General features: G+C 40.2%; 1 protein-coding gene across 5 annotated transcripts in view; it reads left to right on the top strand.

Annotated features, from left to right (window-relative positions):
- The window catches only part of TRAF3 (TNF receptor associated factor 3), a 124,647-nt gene that overhangs the window by 96,353 nt on the left and 9,751 nt on the right, over positions 1 to 18,543 (top strand). For 4 of the 5 annotated variants that reach the window (XM_053602483.1, XM_053602485.1, XM_053602482.1 and 1 more), the window contains 4 exons: positions 3,558 to 3,638; positions 6,301 to 6,375; positions 8,226 to 8,318; positions 13,920 to 14,060. In XM_053602483.1, the coding sequence (XP_053458458.1) occupies positions 3,558 to 3,638; positions 6,301 to 6,375; positions 8,226 to 8,318; positions 13,920 to 14,060 (390 nt within the window). The remainder of the gene's footprint in view (positions 1 to 3,557; positions 3,639 to 6,300; positions 6,376 to 8,225; positions 8,319 to 13,919; positions 14,061 to 18,543) is intronic. The other variant, XM_053602486.1, reaches the window with a different exon arrangement.

Below are 18,543 nucleotides of genomic sequence, written 5' to 3'. Positions count from 1 at the left end.
AATTTATTTTTGTTTTTTTTTTAATTTTTTTATTAAATCATAACTGTATACAATGATATGATTATGGGGCATCATACACTCACTTCATAAACCATTTGACACATCTTAAATTTATTTTTGATAGGTAGACCTAACACCAGGTCATCCTAATTTTCCTTTATTCTCTATGTTATATGGTGTCACATACATCAAATGTTGATACAATATGCATAGATAAAGCATTGAAACTCTAGAATCATTGGGGTTTATATGAGGATTTTTTTCTTATGTTTTAATGGTGGCATACACAGTATATCAGCTGTTTTGAACTTTGTTTTTGTTTTTAATCTATAGATCAGCATAATTTAAAATATCAGAAAAAACCTTCCTTTACTTTTTTTTTTTGGAGATAGGGCCTCATTGTGTTCCCTGGGCTAGAATGCAGTGGTGTCAGCTCATAGTAGCCTCAAACTGCTAGTCTTAAGTGATCCTCTTAGCTCAGCCTCCTAAGTAGTTGGGACAACATGTGTGAACCACTATACCTGGATAATTTTGAAAGTTTTGGTAGAGATAGGGTCTTACTATGTTGTCTAGTCCAATCTTGAACTCTTGGACTAGCAAAGTGCTGGGATTATAGGCATGAACCATCACACCTGACCCTTTTACATTAGTCTATAATTATCAAGTATAGGTCTCTTTTAACAGCTCTGTTAGCTTGGGAAGATCAGGATTGTAAAGATCTTGGTCTATGGGAAAACATATGTGGTAGAAACATAGGTTTAGCCACTTTAGAAAACATTGACAGCGTTCTGTTAGGCTGGACATTCATGTACTAAATCAATCAGCAGTTCTTCCCTAGATATGTAGGAGGAAGAATTGGACATACACATCAGGAAATGTGGTCAGGCATAACTAGAGCAGTAGGAATCTGGAAACATCTCAAGCATTCATCAGCAGGAAACTAAACAGCTCATGGTGGTGAGCCGAGTGGACTGTATGTGATATAGTGGTGAAAATTACATTATGGCAGTATTATATAACAGAGTAATGTCGCATATGGTAGTGAAAGTTCAAGACCTGTAGCATTTGCAACATGTGGATTAGTCACAGAGCCATAATATTTAGTCAAGTCAAGGAAGACTCCTATAGTAGAATTCCATGTTACTAAAATTAAAAAACAATCAAAATGAAAGTGTCTTGTTTGGCACATACGTGTGTATGTTTGGCATTTACATATGTGTAATGGAACTTTTTTATAAGTAGAGAAATACAAAATTCGGAGTTGTGGTTTTAGTGTTACTCCTTGGGGTAAAATGAGGATGACATAGGAGAGAAGTGTGCAGGTATATGGAAATTATTTGTCAAGTTTTTGTCCCTTGGTGGTGGCTTCATAGGGTTCACTATGTATTTGTGTTGTACAAACACATGTATGTACATACACCTGCTTACGTGTGTATCAGAGTCATAGTTAATCTTATATACAGGACTGATTTCATTAATATGCTAAGAGTTCTTACAAATCAAGAGAAGATTAACAGGTTTTTTAAAATGAGTATATTATTTTTCTTTGGTTGCTGTAACAGTACCACAGTTGGTGGCTTAAAACAATAAATTTTAAAGGTGTAGAGAGAGAGAGAGGGAAGAAAAAAAATAAACCCTGAAATTTATTTTTGGACTCTGTTCTGAGTCCAGAAATCCTAAATCCTAAATCCAAGGCTTTCAGGTAACTTTAACTTCTGGTTGCTGCTAGTGGTCCTTGGTGTCCCTTGGCTTGTGACAGCATCGTTTCATCTTCTGCCTCTGTGTTCACCAAGCCGTTTTCCTGGTGTGTGTCCTTGCTTCTTTTAAGGATGCCAGTTATTAGATTTAGGGCCCACCAATCTGGTATGTTCTCATCTTTTTTTTTTTTTTTTTTTTTTTTTGGTTTTTGGCCAGGGCTGGGCTTGAACCCGCCACCTCTGGCATATGGGACAGGCGCCCTACCCCGTTGAGCCACAGGCACCGCCCAGTTCTCATCTTAATTACATCTGCAGTGACCTATTTCTAAATAAGGTCACATTCTGAGGTTCCAAGTGGACATAAGTTTGGGAAGGACACTATTCAATCCACTCCAGTGGGCAAAAGCTATAAAAAAGCAATTTAAGAGAAAGAGAATATAAATGATTAGCAAACATCAAAAATATTCTCAACTACATATTACTGAAGAATTGCAGGTATCAGATTAAAAAGTACGATAGGGGGCAGTGCCTGTGGCTCAAAGGAGTAGAGTGCCAGCCCCATATGCCAGAGGTAGTAGGTTCAAACCCAGCCCCAGCCAAAAACTGCAAGAAAAAAAAAAGTATGATAGAATTAGCAAGGGTGTGGGGACAAGCATGCACTCCCATGATGATGGGAATAGAGATTGAGGTAGGGGTATTGGGGGGTGGTTGGTCAAAATTTGAAAGCCCAATTTTAAATATCTGCACCATAGGAACCTACTTCTAGAAATTTGCACAGATTCATGAAGTTCTCTATACAAAAATGTTGATGGGTCTGCCCTGCTGGCCCCCAGCCTCACCTTCTTCATCCCGTACCCTGCCTTGCAGCACCAAAACACTGCCCCTTCTTCCCCCACCCCAACTCCATTCCTTGATCCCTGGCTCCAATTGCACTTTGTTCCCGCAGCACCCTGAACTTTTCCCTTGGCCATGGTGGTGATTGTCTGTCTGCATCCTAGCTGTCCTTGTTTTGCTGACCTAAGCACTGCCCCACCCCCCACCCCCGGTGTCTAGCCAGGTGGATAAAAGTGGGGAATAAGGGAGGAGGTGTAGCATCCATAGAATGTTTACCCTGTTTCTGAACTTACACTCAGCTCTCCAGGCCCATGAGCTCATTTAGCCTTTAGCATCTCTGGGAGTGAGGTCCTGCTACTCTGCATGTATAGATGAGTGGTCAAAGCCAAGGAAGTGATGCCACTTGCCCAATGTGTTCCCATTAAAAAATGGTCTTGGCTTTGTGGGACTTGGGAACTCTGAATCTGAGCATAGCTGAGTAGGGTAGAAGTCTGTACCTGATGCCCTGGTGTCCCCCTGTGGAAATTTCCCTGAGATAGGCCTGCTGGTCAAGCAAAGGATGGCAGTGGACTCACACCTATGGATGCTGAGAGCCTCTAAGGGCCAGCTCCGGAGCAGAAGAGACCTGAGCCTTACAGATGTCTCTTCTGGGTTGCAGACCCATAGTGCACCTGCATAGTTGGGGCCTGTTCTAGGTTCTCCTTACATGAGAACAGTGTCTGGTGTCCTGAGGACTAACCTCCCTTTAGTGGGCCCTACCACTATCTTTGGTCCTCACACCTATCCATTTAGACCGAGACTCTCCTTTGGCTTCACAAAGTGCTGGAATTATAGGTGAGGGCCACTATACCTAGCCTCAAACTTTTTGAATATAATGACTCATTCAAATGTTATGTGAGTGTCATAACTTAGGATATGATGACAGTGAATACAGCCCTCTCTTTGGGTCCATATGGGGCCCTCAGAGGAGACCTAAGGAAGACAGGCTGTTTGTTTCAAAGTTGACAACACTATCTTTCTCTCTAGAAACACGAAGACACCGAGTGTCCCTGCGTGGTTGTATCCTGCCCTCATAAGTGCAGTGTCCAGACTCTGCTGAGGAGTGAGGTAAGGGGTGCAGCCCGGCTCCGTCAGGCATTTATGAAGTCTTCCAGCACACCACTGCTCCCTTAAGAGCTGAAGTCTAATGTTGTCCCAGGTCATGATAGTAGTGTGTATGGCAGAGAAACAAATAAAAACAATGAAAAGCCCCATTACTATTTTTTTTTTTAAAGTGAGAAGCAAGCAGTTAAAAGCTACAAAAGTGATAAATTTAGAGCAAAAGATACTAAGAATTAAGAAAATGTGACTATTTTATTCACAGTACAAACAAAAGTGACACTTTTGAGGGGTTTTTTTTTGTTTTAGAAGTTATTTTAAAAATCTTTAGGAATTGTTGTAAGAAACATGTCAAGAAAGCAAATTAACTTACAAAGATGCTTCAGAACCACACAACCTGGGCAGGGTGAGACGGCTCCCACATTGCAGCCACAGAAGGGCAGCTGTGCAGCCCCCTGAGAGGCTATGTATGTCTTGGCACTCTTTCTTTGAAACAGGTAGATTTCTTCGCATTAACTTCATTTGGTCGGTATATATCCAGATGGAAAAATTCCAAGGATTCTTAACATTCTTCTGTCAATCCTGACCTGGAAACCCTTTAGTTGCTATTTCTGGAGCCTTGGGCTCCCCTAGGCTTCCAGTTGGTCACTTCTAAGGAGGCTGCTCACCTTATCATTTTTCAACAACCTCAAATTTTACCACTGGATATTGTAGGGGGTGGGGAGGACCTACTTCATATGTTTTTGACTGAGCAAGAAGACCTGTGTAGGCCTAGGACCAGGGACTCCATGCGGGAGGAGCGAAAGATCACTCTCACCCGAGGTGCATCTTCTCAGGATCTTGATGCTGAGGGGTGAGGCCAGGGTCTTGCCTGATGACAGTGGCCTCTGGGCCCTCAATGTGCCTGAGAGGGCTGAGGAAAATGCATGTAAAATGCACAGCCAGACAGTCCCTCTGTTAAAGTTAATGTATAATAAATCTGTGCTGTTGAAATAATTTAATCTTTTTAAAATGCCTTAAACCTGTATTTATTGAATAAATATTCCCTGGGAATATTGATAGTAAAGGGTACAATACTGAATTTATAGTAGTATGCTGAAGATAACATATGTCAAATTCAATATATTCCTGATTTCAATTAATTAGAAATGGTACATGCTTAATGTCACTGCATTAATGGCACTGGAAAAGTATATTTTAAAATGTTAAGTTAATGATGCTATATGTAGTCTTCACACTGTATTTCCAGGCCAATCACCTGTCATCTCCAAGGGTGGCCCAGCCTAGGTTTGGAGGAGCAGCAAGAACATTAGGCTGCCAGGCCCTTAACCACTTTAATCTGCGTTGGCTCAGAGACCTTCTGTGATAGGTAGCCTTGGCAGCAATCACCTGCATCCTTTATGTCATTCCCACATTGGCCTTCCTCCTTAGCTGTCATAATAGGAAAAAGGAAGGTTTGGGATCCATTTTCTCCTCCGTCCTAAACATTGACCTAGAGGAAAGGACTGTCTTTGTCATGGTGTCATAGTTGTAGACCATACCTGTGCTGGACAGGCAGTCTGTGAGCCACAGGGGTCATATGCATGTTAGCACATAGCAAAGTTGGTTCTAGACTATGTGCTGGACTGACCCACCTACTCTCCTAACAGGTCTGATCCTTTTCTGTAAAGTTCTATCTGGCTGGGCACAGTAGCTCTTGCCTGTAATCCTGCACTTTGGGAGGCTGAGATGGGATTGCCTGGGCCCAGGAGTTTGAGGTTGTAGTGAGCTATTATGATGATGACTGCTCTCTAGCCTGGGTGACAGAGAGAGACTCTATCTCCAATGAAAATTAAAAAAAAAAAAAAAAAAAAAACTAAAAAGATCTATCCCCAGAGTTTCAGGATGAGAATATCTTCAATAAAAGAAGAAACTATCCTTCAGTTTTATTAGCCTAATGCATCACAGTATATCTTGTTATATAGTCTTTTCAATTCCCTTGCCTCTTTGGACATTGTTGAATGGTTTTTATTTGATGTCTCACCAATGTTTGAGCTGAATAGTGGACTATTTTCTTTGTAATGTGGGTTATTTGCTGTAACACTATTAAGATACATGTTATTAGAATGATCTTAGATGTCTTTGGAAAGATACATGAGTTTCTGGCTGTATAGAGGGAAAAGTCTCTTTAGATGAAGGAAAAACTCATCTCCAGTTATCTCTAGTATTATGAGTAATGCTGTATTGGGTAAGCTTGCTTTGAAAATATATTTTTGTGTACCGTATATTAGGTGTGTGACCCAGTTGCATTCTGAATGCTTTTTTTTTTGTGTTTCATGCAATTTTTGTTTTTAGTCTTTAAATGTGCATTTCAGTTTACATTTTTTTTTCTTTTTTTAATTTTGGCACTACAGATGGCATGTCACATTTTGAACAATTTGTTCTATAGAAACTGCAAGTTTAGGAAATGTTATAGTAAATGTATTTCTGTATATTGGCGTATATATGTGTATCACGTGACTATACCATATATTTACTGCATAGAAATATAGGAAGCAGATGATCTATACACACCTGTAGCTGATAAACACCATTTTAAACAGTACAACCCAGATGCTATCTGTACCCTGATATGTTTGAACATTTTCATGCAAACGTTTGTGCCACAACTCACGTCTCTTTCCCGTTGCAGTTGAGTGCACACTTGTCAGAGTGTGTCAATGCCCCCAGCACCTGTAGTTTTAAGCGCTATGGCTGCGTTTTTCAGGTCAGTATCCAACATTTGTCCTTCCCAGTCACTGACATTATGCCATGAGAGAAAGTTTATATTAACATTTTAATATGCAAGTTCTGGACTCTTTTTAGTCTTTGTCATGAAACTAAAACACCCTGTTGCGTGGGTGACAAAAGCCGTGTGCAACAGACTTTTGGGTGCTCGCTTTCTAGTCCGGTGGTGTTCTAAGATACTAGGTAGACACTATGCTGAGATGGAAATTAATACATTAAGAGAACTATATCCAAAACGAGCTAGTAATGGGACAAACAGGATTGACATTTGGTGGGTTTTCTAGATAGATTGTTAAGGAATTTGATGTTATTTGAATATAAATGAGTATCAAACCGGACATAGTTTCAACAGTGTGTGTCAGTACACAGCCATAAGGATCACACATGTGTGTGTCCATAGGTGTATTTTCTATACAAGCCTGTGCTGACTCTGGGCCCAGCTGGGGTCAGGCTCAAAATGTAGCACAGTTCTTAGAAACACACCTCCCAAGAAAACGGTGTGGGGAGGGCGTCTCTGTTGCTGTCACACGTGTAGTGTGAGAAGCCTACATCTGGTTTTTTGTTGTTGTTGTTGTTGTTGTTTTTTTAACACATCTGAGGTTGCTAGTGAATTGGAACTGAATTTTCATTTAACTGTGTACCTTAAAACTGTCAACAGACAGTACATATTACAATTAAAGTATTTTATATTTAATTTCATGTACCACCAATACATTATTATGAAATCAGTACAGAGATATCGGCATCTTAGCATTTTCTGAGAGAGTAAACAGCGTAAGAGTAAGAATGACTATAGCTTTTCCTTTGCTTTAGTCTCCAGCGAGACCGAGCCTCCCCCTGTTATGTTGTACGTAGTATCATTCATTCTCTCTGTGTATGTGTATATATATGTTTATATATTGCAATACTTATATCAACATATATATATGAATATTCTATGTACAGAGTATATGTTTTGGAGATCATTAAAATGCTTTATTTGACTTCTCAATTTTTCAATAGCAAAACAGATTATATTTTCTTACTAATTATTTCCTTAAATAAATGGAGTACAATTTCATGTGCTTATTCCTGACTGTAAAATGGTCTACATCTTATGTACTCTGTAGATTGTTTATGTTTTGTATGTAACTTTATAAATATATTTAGAATGGTTAGGAATAATTCATTTTTGGATGTAGTGTATTTGAATTAATAAATTATCACTTAAGTAAATTTTTTAGATTTTCTACTTTGCTTGGATATTTACTAGGCTGTTTAGCAGTATCTGTCTATAGCTATAGGTATCTAAACATTTTCTGTTTATACTATATTCTTAATGAAAAAAATATTTATAAAGGAATGAGAATAAGTTTAAAATTTAATTTCTTGATATTACAAATGTGAAACTATGATTAAGAAAGTTGAGAAACTCGAGGAGGCCAGGCATGGTGGCTCATGCCTATTATCCCAGCACTTTGGGAGGCTGAGGTGGGAGGATGACTTTGAGGCCAGGAGTTTGAGGTTTCAGTGAGCTATGATGATACCACTGCATTCTGGCTTGGGCAACAGAGCAAGATCCTATTTCAAAAATGAGAGAGAGAGAGCGATGCTCAAGGAATGAAGAGCATGAACTTGAGATTCTCACTGTCACACTGCAGAGAGTTTTCTCTTGTTGCTCTTTGTTCTTCCTCACAGCCTCACACCCAAACAAAGTAGCTAAGCAGCCCCGAGCATGACTCTTCTGAGGTTGAGACGCAACCTGAATTTTAGTGCTGTTTTTATGTTACCCTTTCTTTTGTGTACAGTGAATTAAAGTTGACTCAATCCCTCACATCTTTGCTCTTTCAGGGCACAAACCAGCAGGTCAAGGCCCACGAGGCCAGCTCTGCAGTGCAGCATGTCAACCTGCTAAAGGAGTGGAGCAGCTCCCTGGAAAAGAAGGTAGGCTGCACAGTTTCTGGCTTTTGTTTGGTTTTTATAATGTCTTTAAATTATTTAAAGAGGAAAATCTTATTTATGGGTTTTAGATAAAAGAAATAGCATCAGGAGATTATAAGAAAAGTAAACTTTCTTTGTGTGATCTTGAGCTCATAAATTAAGGTGTTTAGTTTTTGTTTGTTCTTTGTTTTTTATTGCCAAGCAAGCAGATAGTGCTTTCCACACCCCACCACACCACCACCACCACCACCACCACCACCTTGTGCTTATTTTGGCATTTATCCAGCCCAGAGATTGTCAAACTTCCAACCTTTCTCCCTGTTTTTTTAATTAAGTTGTGAAGCACAGCCTCTTTATTTTCGTATTGTCTGTGGCTGCTTTCACTCCATAGCAGCAGAGTTGAGACAGACCATATGGACTTCATAGCTCAAAATATTTACTATCTAACTCTTTACTGAGTAAGTTTTGCTGACCCTGATCAGGACACTTACCAATACTAAATGTTTCATAGTTTGTCTTTTGTGAGAGACAAATAGGAAAAAACATTTCCATATCAGTGGTATTTACTATTAATTTTCTCTGTTGATACTTTGTGAAAATTTGGTGCACTGAGCATATAGACAGGACGACTTCCCAGACTTACTCTTTTCCCATGCTGTTTCAAGAGGCCTCCATTACAGGGCTGTGGATCCAGGAATAGGTCCTGTATAGTCTTTCTTCCTGGTAGAGTTTGTTCTCTGATATGAAATTCAGCTTAGTAGGGCCTTTTTTTAATGAGAAGAATATCAATAATTAATAGAGAAGTTGTTGTGGGATCTCCTATTGTGGTTTACTTAAATAAAAACAAAAATTAAAAAAATAAATATTCAACAAACATCTTTTGAGAACTTGGAGTTAGGAGGGTACTAAGATCAATTAAGAGTGGCGAGTGGAGTGGACATTTGAATTTTTTAAAGCTTGGAATATCTTGGTTCAAGTGTTAAATCCAAGCAATTTATAATGTAAATATACTTAAAAGAATCTATTTTTTTTCAGTGGTAAGATAGGATTTTATTAGAAAGGAATACAGAAGTAGTAAAAAGGCACCAGAGCCTCTGGCAAAGGGGAAGACCCAAGTCAGAAAATCTCTTCGGTCCTGTAGGGAATTTAAAATTTTAAACTAAAAGGTTTTCATTAAATCTGACTATATATATATAAAAAATATATATAATAAATATATATATATAAAATATATATATATATATATATTTTTAATATAAATGCTTGAGGCTAGCTATGGTGGCTCCTAGCACTCTGGGAGGCCAAGGCAGGACGATCCCTTGAGCTTAGGAGTTAGAGACTAGCCTCAGCAAGAGCGAGATCTCATCTTTACTAAAAATGGGGGAAAAAAAAAAAAAGGCAAAAAAACTAGCCAGCTGTTGTGGCAGGCACCTGTTTCCCAGCTACTCAGGAGGCTGAGGTAGAAAGATCACTTGAATCCAGGAGTTTGAGGTTGCTGTGAGCTATATTGACACCATGGCACTTTAGCCTGGGGAAGAGAGTGAGACTGTGTCTCTAAATAAATAAATAAAAAATAAAGCTTGAGCTGAAGCTGGGGAACAATAAAAGATTGGTGTGTTGTATGAACACACACATCACACGCAGAGCAGAGGATTTTTGTCTGACAGGGAAATCAGACTTGTGTTAGCATTGTTGGTGATTTTCCCATGAGCACATGGCATTTACCCTAAGTCTAATGATAGTTTACCTATAAATCTTTTCCCTTCTTTTTGAAGAATGTATTCTGTTTCTGCTTTCTTTCTTTTCTTTTCCTTTTTTTTTTTTTTCTTTTGTTTGTTTGTTTTTTTGAGGCAGAGTCTCACTCAGTTTCCCTGGGTAGAGTATAACAGCTCACAGCAACCTTAAACTCTTTCACTCAGGCGATCCTTTTGCCTCAGCATCCCAAGTAGCTGGGACTACAGGCATGTACCATCATGCCAGGTTGATATTTTTCTATTTTTAGTAGAGACAGGGTCTCACCCTTGCTTAAGCTAGTCTTGAACGCCAGATCTCAAGCAATCCACCTGCCTTCGCAGGTTGGAGTGTTAGGATTACAGCCATGACCTACTGTGCCCAGCCTTGTTTCTACTTGCCTTTTTTTAATTATTGGCATAAGAGGCTTGGCACAGTGGCTCACACTTGTGATCCTAGCACTCTGGAAGGTAGAGGTGGGTGGATTGCCTGAGCTCAGGAGTTCGAGACTAGTCTGAGCAAAGCAAGACCCTGTCTCTATAAATAGAAAAATTAGCTGGTCTTTGTGGCAGCTAATCCCAGCTACTTGGGAGGCTGAGACAAGAGGATTGCTTCAGCTCAAGAGTTGAGGTAAAAAAAAAACAAAAAGGTGAGGTAGCTATGAGCTGTGACGCCACAGCACTCAACTCTAGGACAACTGAGACTCTTGTCTAAAAAGAAAAAAAACTTATAGGCATAGGGCATAAGGCTTCTTGTATCTCATAGATGCTATGTTTCTTATTTAAAAGGTCCTTCCTTTTATTTTAAGAGTTAATTTTGTTACATTTGTACTAATTATAAGTCCTGAGGTATGTGGTCATCCAGTGAGACAGTTATGGACAGTGCTATCACCAAGTAGATTTCTGGGCTTAGTTCCTATGGAGAATTCATTTACTTTCTTCTTGCTTCATTATCTTCTCCCCATTCAAAGTGAGCAGTTCACATCATTGGAAGGCCCAGGACATACCAGAATAACCTACCTACACACAGTACAGCAAGTTCTTACTCTGAATACCTCTTGTTTAAACTATAATCAACCAAGTCATGTTGGGATGAAACTATCTCAGCCAAGGGTGACATGGTGAGACTCCATCTCAAAAAAAAAAAAAAAAAAAAAAGGATTCCTGATGCAATTGCAGAATAACCAATTCAAAAATAAGTGACCATTCTATACTTGATACAATGTGCTAAGGCAAGAAGCACCTTTGGAAATAAACACTATTTATTTATTTATTTATTGAGACAGTCTTACTATGTCACCCTCAGTAGAATACCATGGCATCACAGCTCATGGCAACCTCAAACTCTTGGGCTTAAGCGATTTTCTTGCCTCAGCCTCCCAAGTAGCTACGAATCCATTCTTTATCACACCTAGTTTCATCCTGAAAGATCCTTGGGCCATCACCTTTATGACTCTTGGCTGAGACTAGTTCCCAGACCTTGATGCTTTTGGAAGGCTCATCAGCTCCATCCGAGGCTGGCGATCTTCTGGGGTGGTAGCAACACCCCACTGGACAGGTAGACTCATGTTGATAGATGGGAGCATTTTTCCAGGATCAAAATACTCTTTGTAGAAATCCTGTGAGGAAGGAAGCCTTGTATGAATTACCCTCAAATTCATCTTTGGGCCTTTTAAGACCAGGTGTTCACTGATCCTTGGGAGCTAATTATTTTCCAGAGATTTTTGAATCTCTGTGAGAGAGCTTGGCAATGCTTGTTCGGGAGGCCCTTCCTTGGACTGACGTGGGTTATAGGTGACTGTTGAAATTTGTGGAAGGGACTCCTCGGGTGTCAGTGCTATTCCTATGCTTGAGAGTTAAGAGCTAGATCCGAGGGTGAAGTACTTCAGAAGTGCTATGTAATTTGTATTCTTTCCATGCTTACTTATTACGTCTAGAGGGCTTTTCAAACTTTAGGGTCTGGGCCATTGATAGATGTGAAATTCACATTCAGTAAGTTGTGACTAGCATTTTTTTTTAATTGGCAAATAATTATAAATATTTATAGGATATAGTAGTGATGTTTTGATATTTGTGTACATTATGGAATAATTAAATTTTTAGTGCTAATTAACCTATCATCTCACTTCATTTTAGCAATTCTTTTTGCTCTTTTAGCAATTTTCTTTTTCTTTTTTTTTTTTTTGAGACAAAGTCTCACTATGTCACCCTTGTTAAAGTGCAGTGGCGTCACAGCTCACAGCAACCTCAAACTCTTGGGCTTAACTGATTTTCTTGCTTCAGCCTCCCAAGTAGCTGGGACGACAGGCACCCGCCACAACACCCGGCTATTTTTTGTTGCAGTTGTTGTTGTTTAGCTGGCCCAGGCTGGGTTCAAATCTGCCACCTTCGGTGTATGTGGCTGGTGCCATAATTGCTGTGCTACAGGCACTGAGCCTCTTTTAGCAATTTTGAAATATACGTTATTAACTATAGTCACCATACTGTATAGTAGATCTCAAAAACTTACTCCTTTTGTCTAAGTGAAACTTCATACACTTTGTACCTTTTGTCTAACATCTCCTTTGTCCCTCTCTCTTGCTACCCTGTCTCCAACCCTACTGGCTATTAGTAACCACTGTCCTGTCCTCTGCTTCTAAGAGTTTGACAATTTTAGATGCCACACCTAAGTGAGATCATGTAGTATTTATCTTTCTGTTTCTGGCTCATTTCTCTTAGCATAACACCCTCCATGGAGTTAGCATTTTTCAAAAATGGAATAGGATAAAATAGAAAATACCTGGGTGCATTATAAATGATTAGGGCAAGTATAGTTTTGTAAAACCTGTTTTTCAGGTATACCCATACACAAATGTTTGTATGAATGGGGTGAAGTGTTATGTGTTTCTTACTATGTTTCCTGGTCAAAATTCGAAAGCTATTCTGGTAAAATATTTATTAGTTTTTGGCAAAGCTTTAATAATCAGCATCTCATTTATTCTGAAATTCAATCAGCCTCTGCACTTTGCCTCACCCTATTACTGGGAGAAATCTTGAGAAACATTATCTGTAGGATTCTTTATTAAATTACCAGGACTTCTGGGTCAGGCGTGGTGGCTTATGGATGTAATCCTAGCACTGTGGCAGGCAAGGGTAGGAGGATTGCTGGAGGTCAGGAATTCTTCAAGACCAGTCTGAGCAAGAGTGAGACCCCGTCTCTACAACAAATTAGCCAGGAGTGGGGGCACATGTCTTTAGTCCCAGTTACTCAGGAGGCTGAGGCAGGAGGATTCTTTGAGCCCAGGTGTTTGAGATTACAGTCAGCTACGATGATGCCACAATACTCCAGCCTGGGCAACAGAGCAATAAGCTACCTCAAAAAAAGAAAGAAAGAAAGAAAAGAAAAGGCTCATGCCTCTGGCTAGGGCACCAGCCACACTTGCCAAACAATGACAACTTCAACCAAAAAATAGCCAGGTGTTGTGGCAGGCACCTGTATGTAATCCCAGCTACTTGGGAGGCTGAGGCAAGAGACTCACTTAAGCCCAAGAGTTGGAGGTTGTGTGTGAGCTGTGACGCCATGGCACTCTACCCCAGGGGCGACATAATGAGACTCTGTCTCAAAAAAAAAAAAAAAGAGCAGCGCCTGTGGCTCAAAGGGTTGGGCGCTGACCCCATATGCCGGAGGTAGTGGGTTCAAGCCCGGCCCTGGCCAAAAACTGAAAAAAAAAAAAAAAAAAAATTATCAAGACTTCTGTTTTCTCTGTGAAGGGAATTTTTTCTTCTGGAACTCCTTTCAGTAAGCTAATAGAAGCCCTGTATTGTGAAAATTTAATTACTGTCATTGTTAATGTTAAATTTTTTATTACATGAGTTTAAAAAATTTCTTTTTCAGGTTTCCTTGCTGCAGAATGAAAGTGTAGAAAAAAATAAGAGCATACAAAGTTTGCATAATCAGATCTGTAGCTTTGAAATTGAAATTGAGAGACAAAAGGAAATGCTTCGAAATAATGAATCCAAAATACTTCATTTACAGGTAAGAAGCTTAAAACTGTAGCTGGATAAAACTAGCCTGGAATGGTGGCATATGCCTCTATGTTTGCCATTAGGGCTTTCTCTCAGTGAGCTGTTGGAGCTGAAGCCCTCAAGCAGAACAGCAACTTGTTTTTCTTGCTTAAACGAAGACTCAGGAAAAGTGCTAGGAGAGCTCAGAGCCCAGCCTAGGAAGCTGTAGGTTGGCCATTTTCTCACTGCCTTTTCTCTGGAGAGCAAGCCCCACTGCCTCTCTTCTGTGCCTTTGATGCTCTGTAGGAAAAATAAAACCTAAAGCCACAGTTTAAAAATTAGCAGGTTTTGACCAGGCGTGGTGGCTCATGTTTGTAGTCCTAGCATTCTGGGAGGTCCAGGCAGGTGGATTTCTTGAGCTTAGGAGTTCAAGACCACCCTGAGCAAGAGCCAAGATCCCATCTCTACTAAAAACAGAAAAAAAATTGGCCAGGCGTTATGGTGGGTACCTATAGTCCCAGCTACTTGGGAGATTGAGGCTGAGGTAAGAGGATTGCTTAAGCAGAAGAATTTGAGGTTGCCGTGAGCTATGATGCCATGGCACTGTAGCCTGGGGCAACAGAATGAGACTCTATCCCCTCCCACTCCCCCAAATCAGCAGGTTTTATTATTATTTAAGATTTTGTATTATTCGTGGGTAGTTGTTGTTCACAAAGTTTCACTTCCTGAAGTGAAGTGAAGCTAAACTACTTTGTTCTGAGTTTTCTAGTGACATACATACTCACTCCACTTATTTTACGGTAGTGATCCATACATACCTCCAAAATAACAAATTAATAAACTCTTGCTACTCTTTATAAAGGTGATTATATAAATGGGCCTGATGAAAATGTTACTGTTTATTTCTTTTATGAACATAGGTCTCTATTAGGTGCTTGTTACTAGATTATTGTTATTATAGATACTATTTGCATATTACTTGTACATTTGTTATAGTAATTCCCATGTGTATTACACACACCTGTGGAAGAGTCAGTGGTGTCACCAAAGTGATTTTTCAGGACTTGTACTTATGTGTTTCCCTAAATTATCTGTAAGACAGAATCTCTCCAATAGGGTAGAGTCATGGCATCTTGGAGAATGCCTTTTCTCCCATTTTAGCCCTTGGAGATTAGTCATAGTGTCTTGAATTGCATGGAGATTTATTAAATTAATTTCATTTGTATTAAACTTTGTAGTTACCCAGAGGAAAAAAGGGAAAAACACATTCGATTGTTTTGGAAAAGGTGTACTTCATTTAGTATTGAATTAAGACAGAAAAGTACATTGTCTCATAAAACACCCATAAGCCAGGGTGGTGCCTGTGGCTCAGTGAGTAGAACGCCGACCCCATATACTGAGGGTGGTGGGTTTGAACCCAGCCCTGGTCCAACTACAACAACAACAACAAATAGCCGGGCGTTGTGGCGGGCGCCTGTAGTCCCAGCTACTTGTGAGGCTGAGGCAAGAGAATCACCTAAGCCCACGAGCTGGAGGTTGCTGTGAGCTGTAAGGCTACAGCACTCTACTGAGGGTGACAAAGTGAGACTCTGTCTCAAAAAATTAAATAAATAAATAAAACATCCATAAGCCTCCTGCTTGAAGCCCCTGGCATTTTGCTGAGGGCAAAGATCGTCTTTGGTGACCTGTGTACCCCTGTGGTCCACATTTCCAATACTGGTGAAATGTTTTAGCTACTTAAAATTGTACTTACAAAATTTGTTCTGAGGCTCGGAGAGGCAGTTGGTGGAAAGGCAAAAGAAATTAATATTATGTGGGACAGTCATCTATAAAAGTACCCATAACAGAAGAAAGAATATTCTGAATAAACAGTGGGTCCATCAGAATATACACAGTGATACATAAATACAATGTTCAAAAACCCAGAGATTTCATGTACATACATCTCTTTCTCCATTTCTTCCTAATCCAGCCAGAAAAGTTTTCATTTACTTTACTTTTTAGTTGAGTTTAAACATGCTACTGTGTGTGTTATATTTTAAAACTTTAGTGATTAAACCAATGAGGTGTTAGAAAGGGGGAAACTGAGTCACACAAGCTTGAGAAGTGTGACAGCTGAGTTATGATGGCAGTTGTCTGTTTCCCTGCCGTAAGTAGGAAGGTGATGACTGGCCAGTTAGTTCCCTCCTTCACAGAAAGGAAAGCATGCAAGAGAACAGATTGTATTTGGAGAAGGGACCTTAGAGCAGGCTGGACACTTGTGATTTCCTTGAGTGCAGGATCAGGGGTTGCCTGAAAGGTGCTGTGGGTCTCATGGTGTGTGCCCATTTGATAGGAGTGGGCACCCAACTGTGAGTTTTGTTTAAAGGTGGAATGTATCTTAACTTCAGTGGCACTTGTGGGGTTGGCAATCTAATTGGTGAGGCAAGATTGAAGAAACACTGTTGGAAACCTATAGGTGTGTAGAGGCAGTGGCTACAGGTGAGTTGCGCTCTGCTTCTCCAGACCCTCTTCCACACTGTTAGGCAGAGCCCTCTCACACAACCTCCTCATTCTAGCTCTTACCTTAGAACCCTTTTGTAGGAAGGGTTTACTTTAAACTCTCCACTATGGCCCAGAAAACCCCTGTGACTGTCTGCCGGTTCCTTTATTTTTTTCCTTGAGAGCTACTACACTCTCACGTGGATGTCTTGAGCCCTCCTCCCCACACCTCCTTTTCCTAGCCAACTCCAGCTCTTCCTCAAACACCTCAAGTGTCAGGGTAAACCCCACCTCCTCCAGAAAGCCTTCCCTTAACCACCCCTACCCTCAGTCCTTCCCCAGCCCTTCATGTGGACCACCTTGCTGAAAACAGTACATGCCACTCAGGGCCCCCTCCTTCCTTATTTGATGATCCCGTGGACCCTAAAATTCCAATGATGATAGGAATATAGAGTGATGATGGCTGAGCTGTGGCTGATGGGTACACACAGGTGAGGGGGGCTTAGGGGAGTGGCATTTAAAAGTGTATCTGCTTTTGCTGTCACAATAAGAGTAGTCTTAATATTTTCCTTCCCAGAGATTATATGTATATTTTTATTATATATATATATATATATTTTTTTTTTTTTTTCCAGTTAAAAAGACAGCCTAGGTGTGAGCTTCACTCACAGAGTGAGCCCTGCTCTAGGCTCCTGTTGCCAGGGGAACTAGATGGGAAGGTGTTTCTCACATCAGGGGTATGCCTAAGCAGAGCAGTGTGGGGCTGGAATAGACAGCAAGCAGGGCTCCATTCATGCAGCCCTCATTCAGGCTGCACAGCTCTACCAGGCTATCTTACTGGACAAAGCTTATGTGCCAAGGTCCCTGTGGCCTGAGGGTGAGAAGTGACACCAACGACATGATGAAGCCCTGAGGTGTAAATGTAAGAAGCTGCTGGGACGATGCTCTCTGAAAGCAAATCTTTTGACTAGGGTTTGTTTATATAGAGTGCAAAACTATACCATTCATGCAACCAAAAAATAGCCGGGCATTGTGGCGGGCACCTGTAGTCCCAGCTACTCGGGAGGCTGAGGCAAGAGAATCGCTTAAGCCCAGGAGTTGGAGGTTGCTGTGAGCTGTGTGAGGCCGCGGCACTCTACCGAGAGCCATAAAGTGAAACCCTGTCTCTACAAAAAAAAAAAAAACTATACGATTCATCTCAGAATTCTTTTTTTCTAATAAAATTCCACACCTGCATTTAAGATTTTTATAAAAACTGCAGTGGCTGAGAATATGCTCTTTAAGAATGAAATTTTGTTTGCTGCACTTTACAGAGAAGGCTTGATTTGGATCTTCATTCTGCTTTTAAACTGGGCCATTTATACAAATGAAAGGCCTATTTTAAAAATATTGTGCTTTCCCTCGCTGTATGGGAACTCCTGTATTTGGTTGAGCCTCTACTGTGTACTCTGTGTGTGTGTCCCTGATAGACTGAGGCAGCTGCCTGCCAGTGCAGATGCCCTTTTCTGAGGCCCTGCAGCTTTGGGCTTGAGATCAGGACTGGCTATAGCAGTGATAAGTTTTTCCATAGCTGCTATGACTCCTGGTTCACTCTTGGAGTAGAGTTTGTTGAGTAAGTTTTCATTAACTTGCCTCTTACACTCATTGGTATCCACATTAGTTTATAATGCTAGTTGGTAGCTGATAAGAGAAGATTCAGATGTTCATTAAAAATACATTGTGGGGCTGCTCCTGTGGCTCAAGGAGTAGGGCACCGATCTTTTATACTGGAGGTGGTGGGTTCAAATCTGGCCGCGGCCAAAAAAAAAAAAAAATACATTATGGTTTTAGATGTTCATTAATGTCAGTACCATCTCCTAAAAACAAACTTTGTGAACTAATTGAATATTCCTTTGTCCGGCATGTACTTGTTTAAAATAAAGGTATATCGATGTAAAAAGAGATGTTCTTTAGAGAAATAATCCTTACTTTTTAAATGTTGGCTTACATCAGATTTCTTAGAAAGAACAGGAAGAGTAACATTGTGCTTTTTC

Source organism: Nycticebus coucang, chromosome 9, assembly GCF_027406575.1.
Source record: "Nycticebus coucang isolate mNycCou1 chromosome 9, mNycCou1.pri, whole genome shotgun sequence".
Lineage (NCBI taxonomy): Eukaryota > Metazoa > Chordata > Mammalia > Primates > Lorisidae > Nycticebus > Nycticebus coucang.
This window is presented reverse-complemented; position numbering and strand designations above follow the sequence as displayed.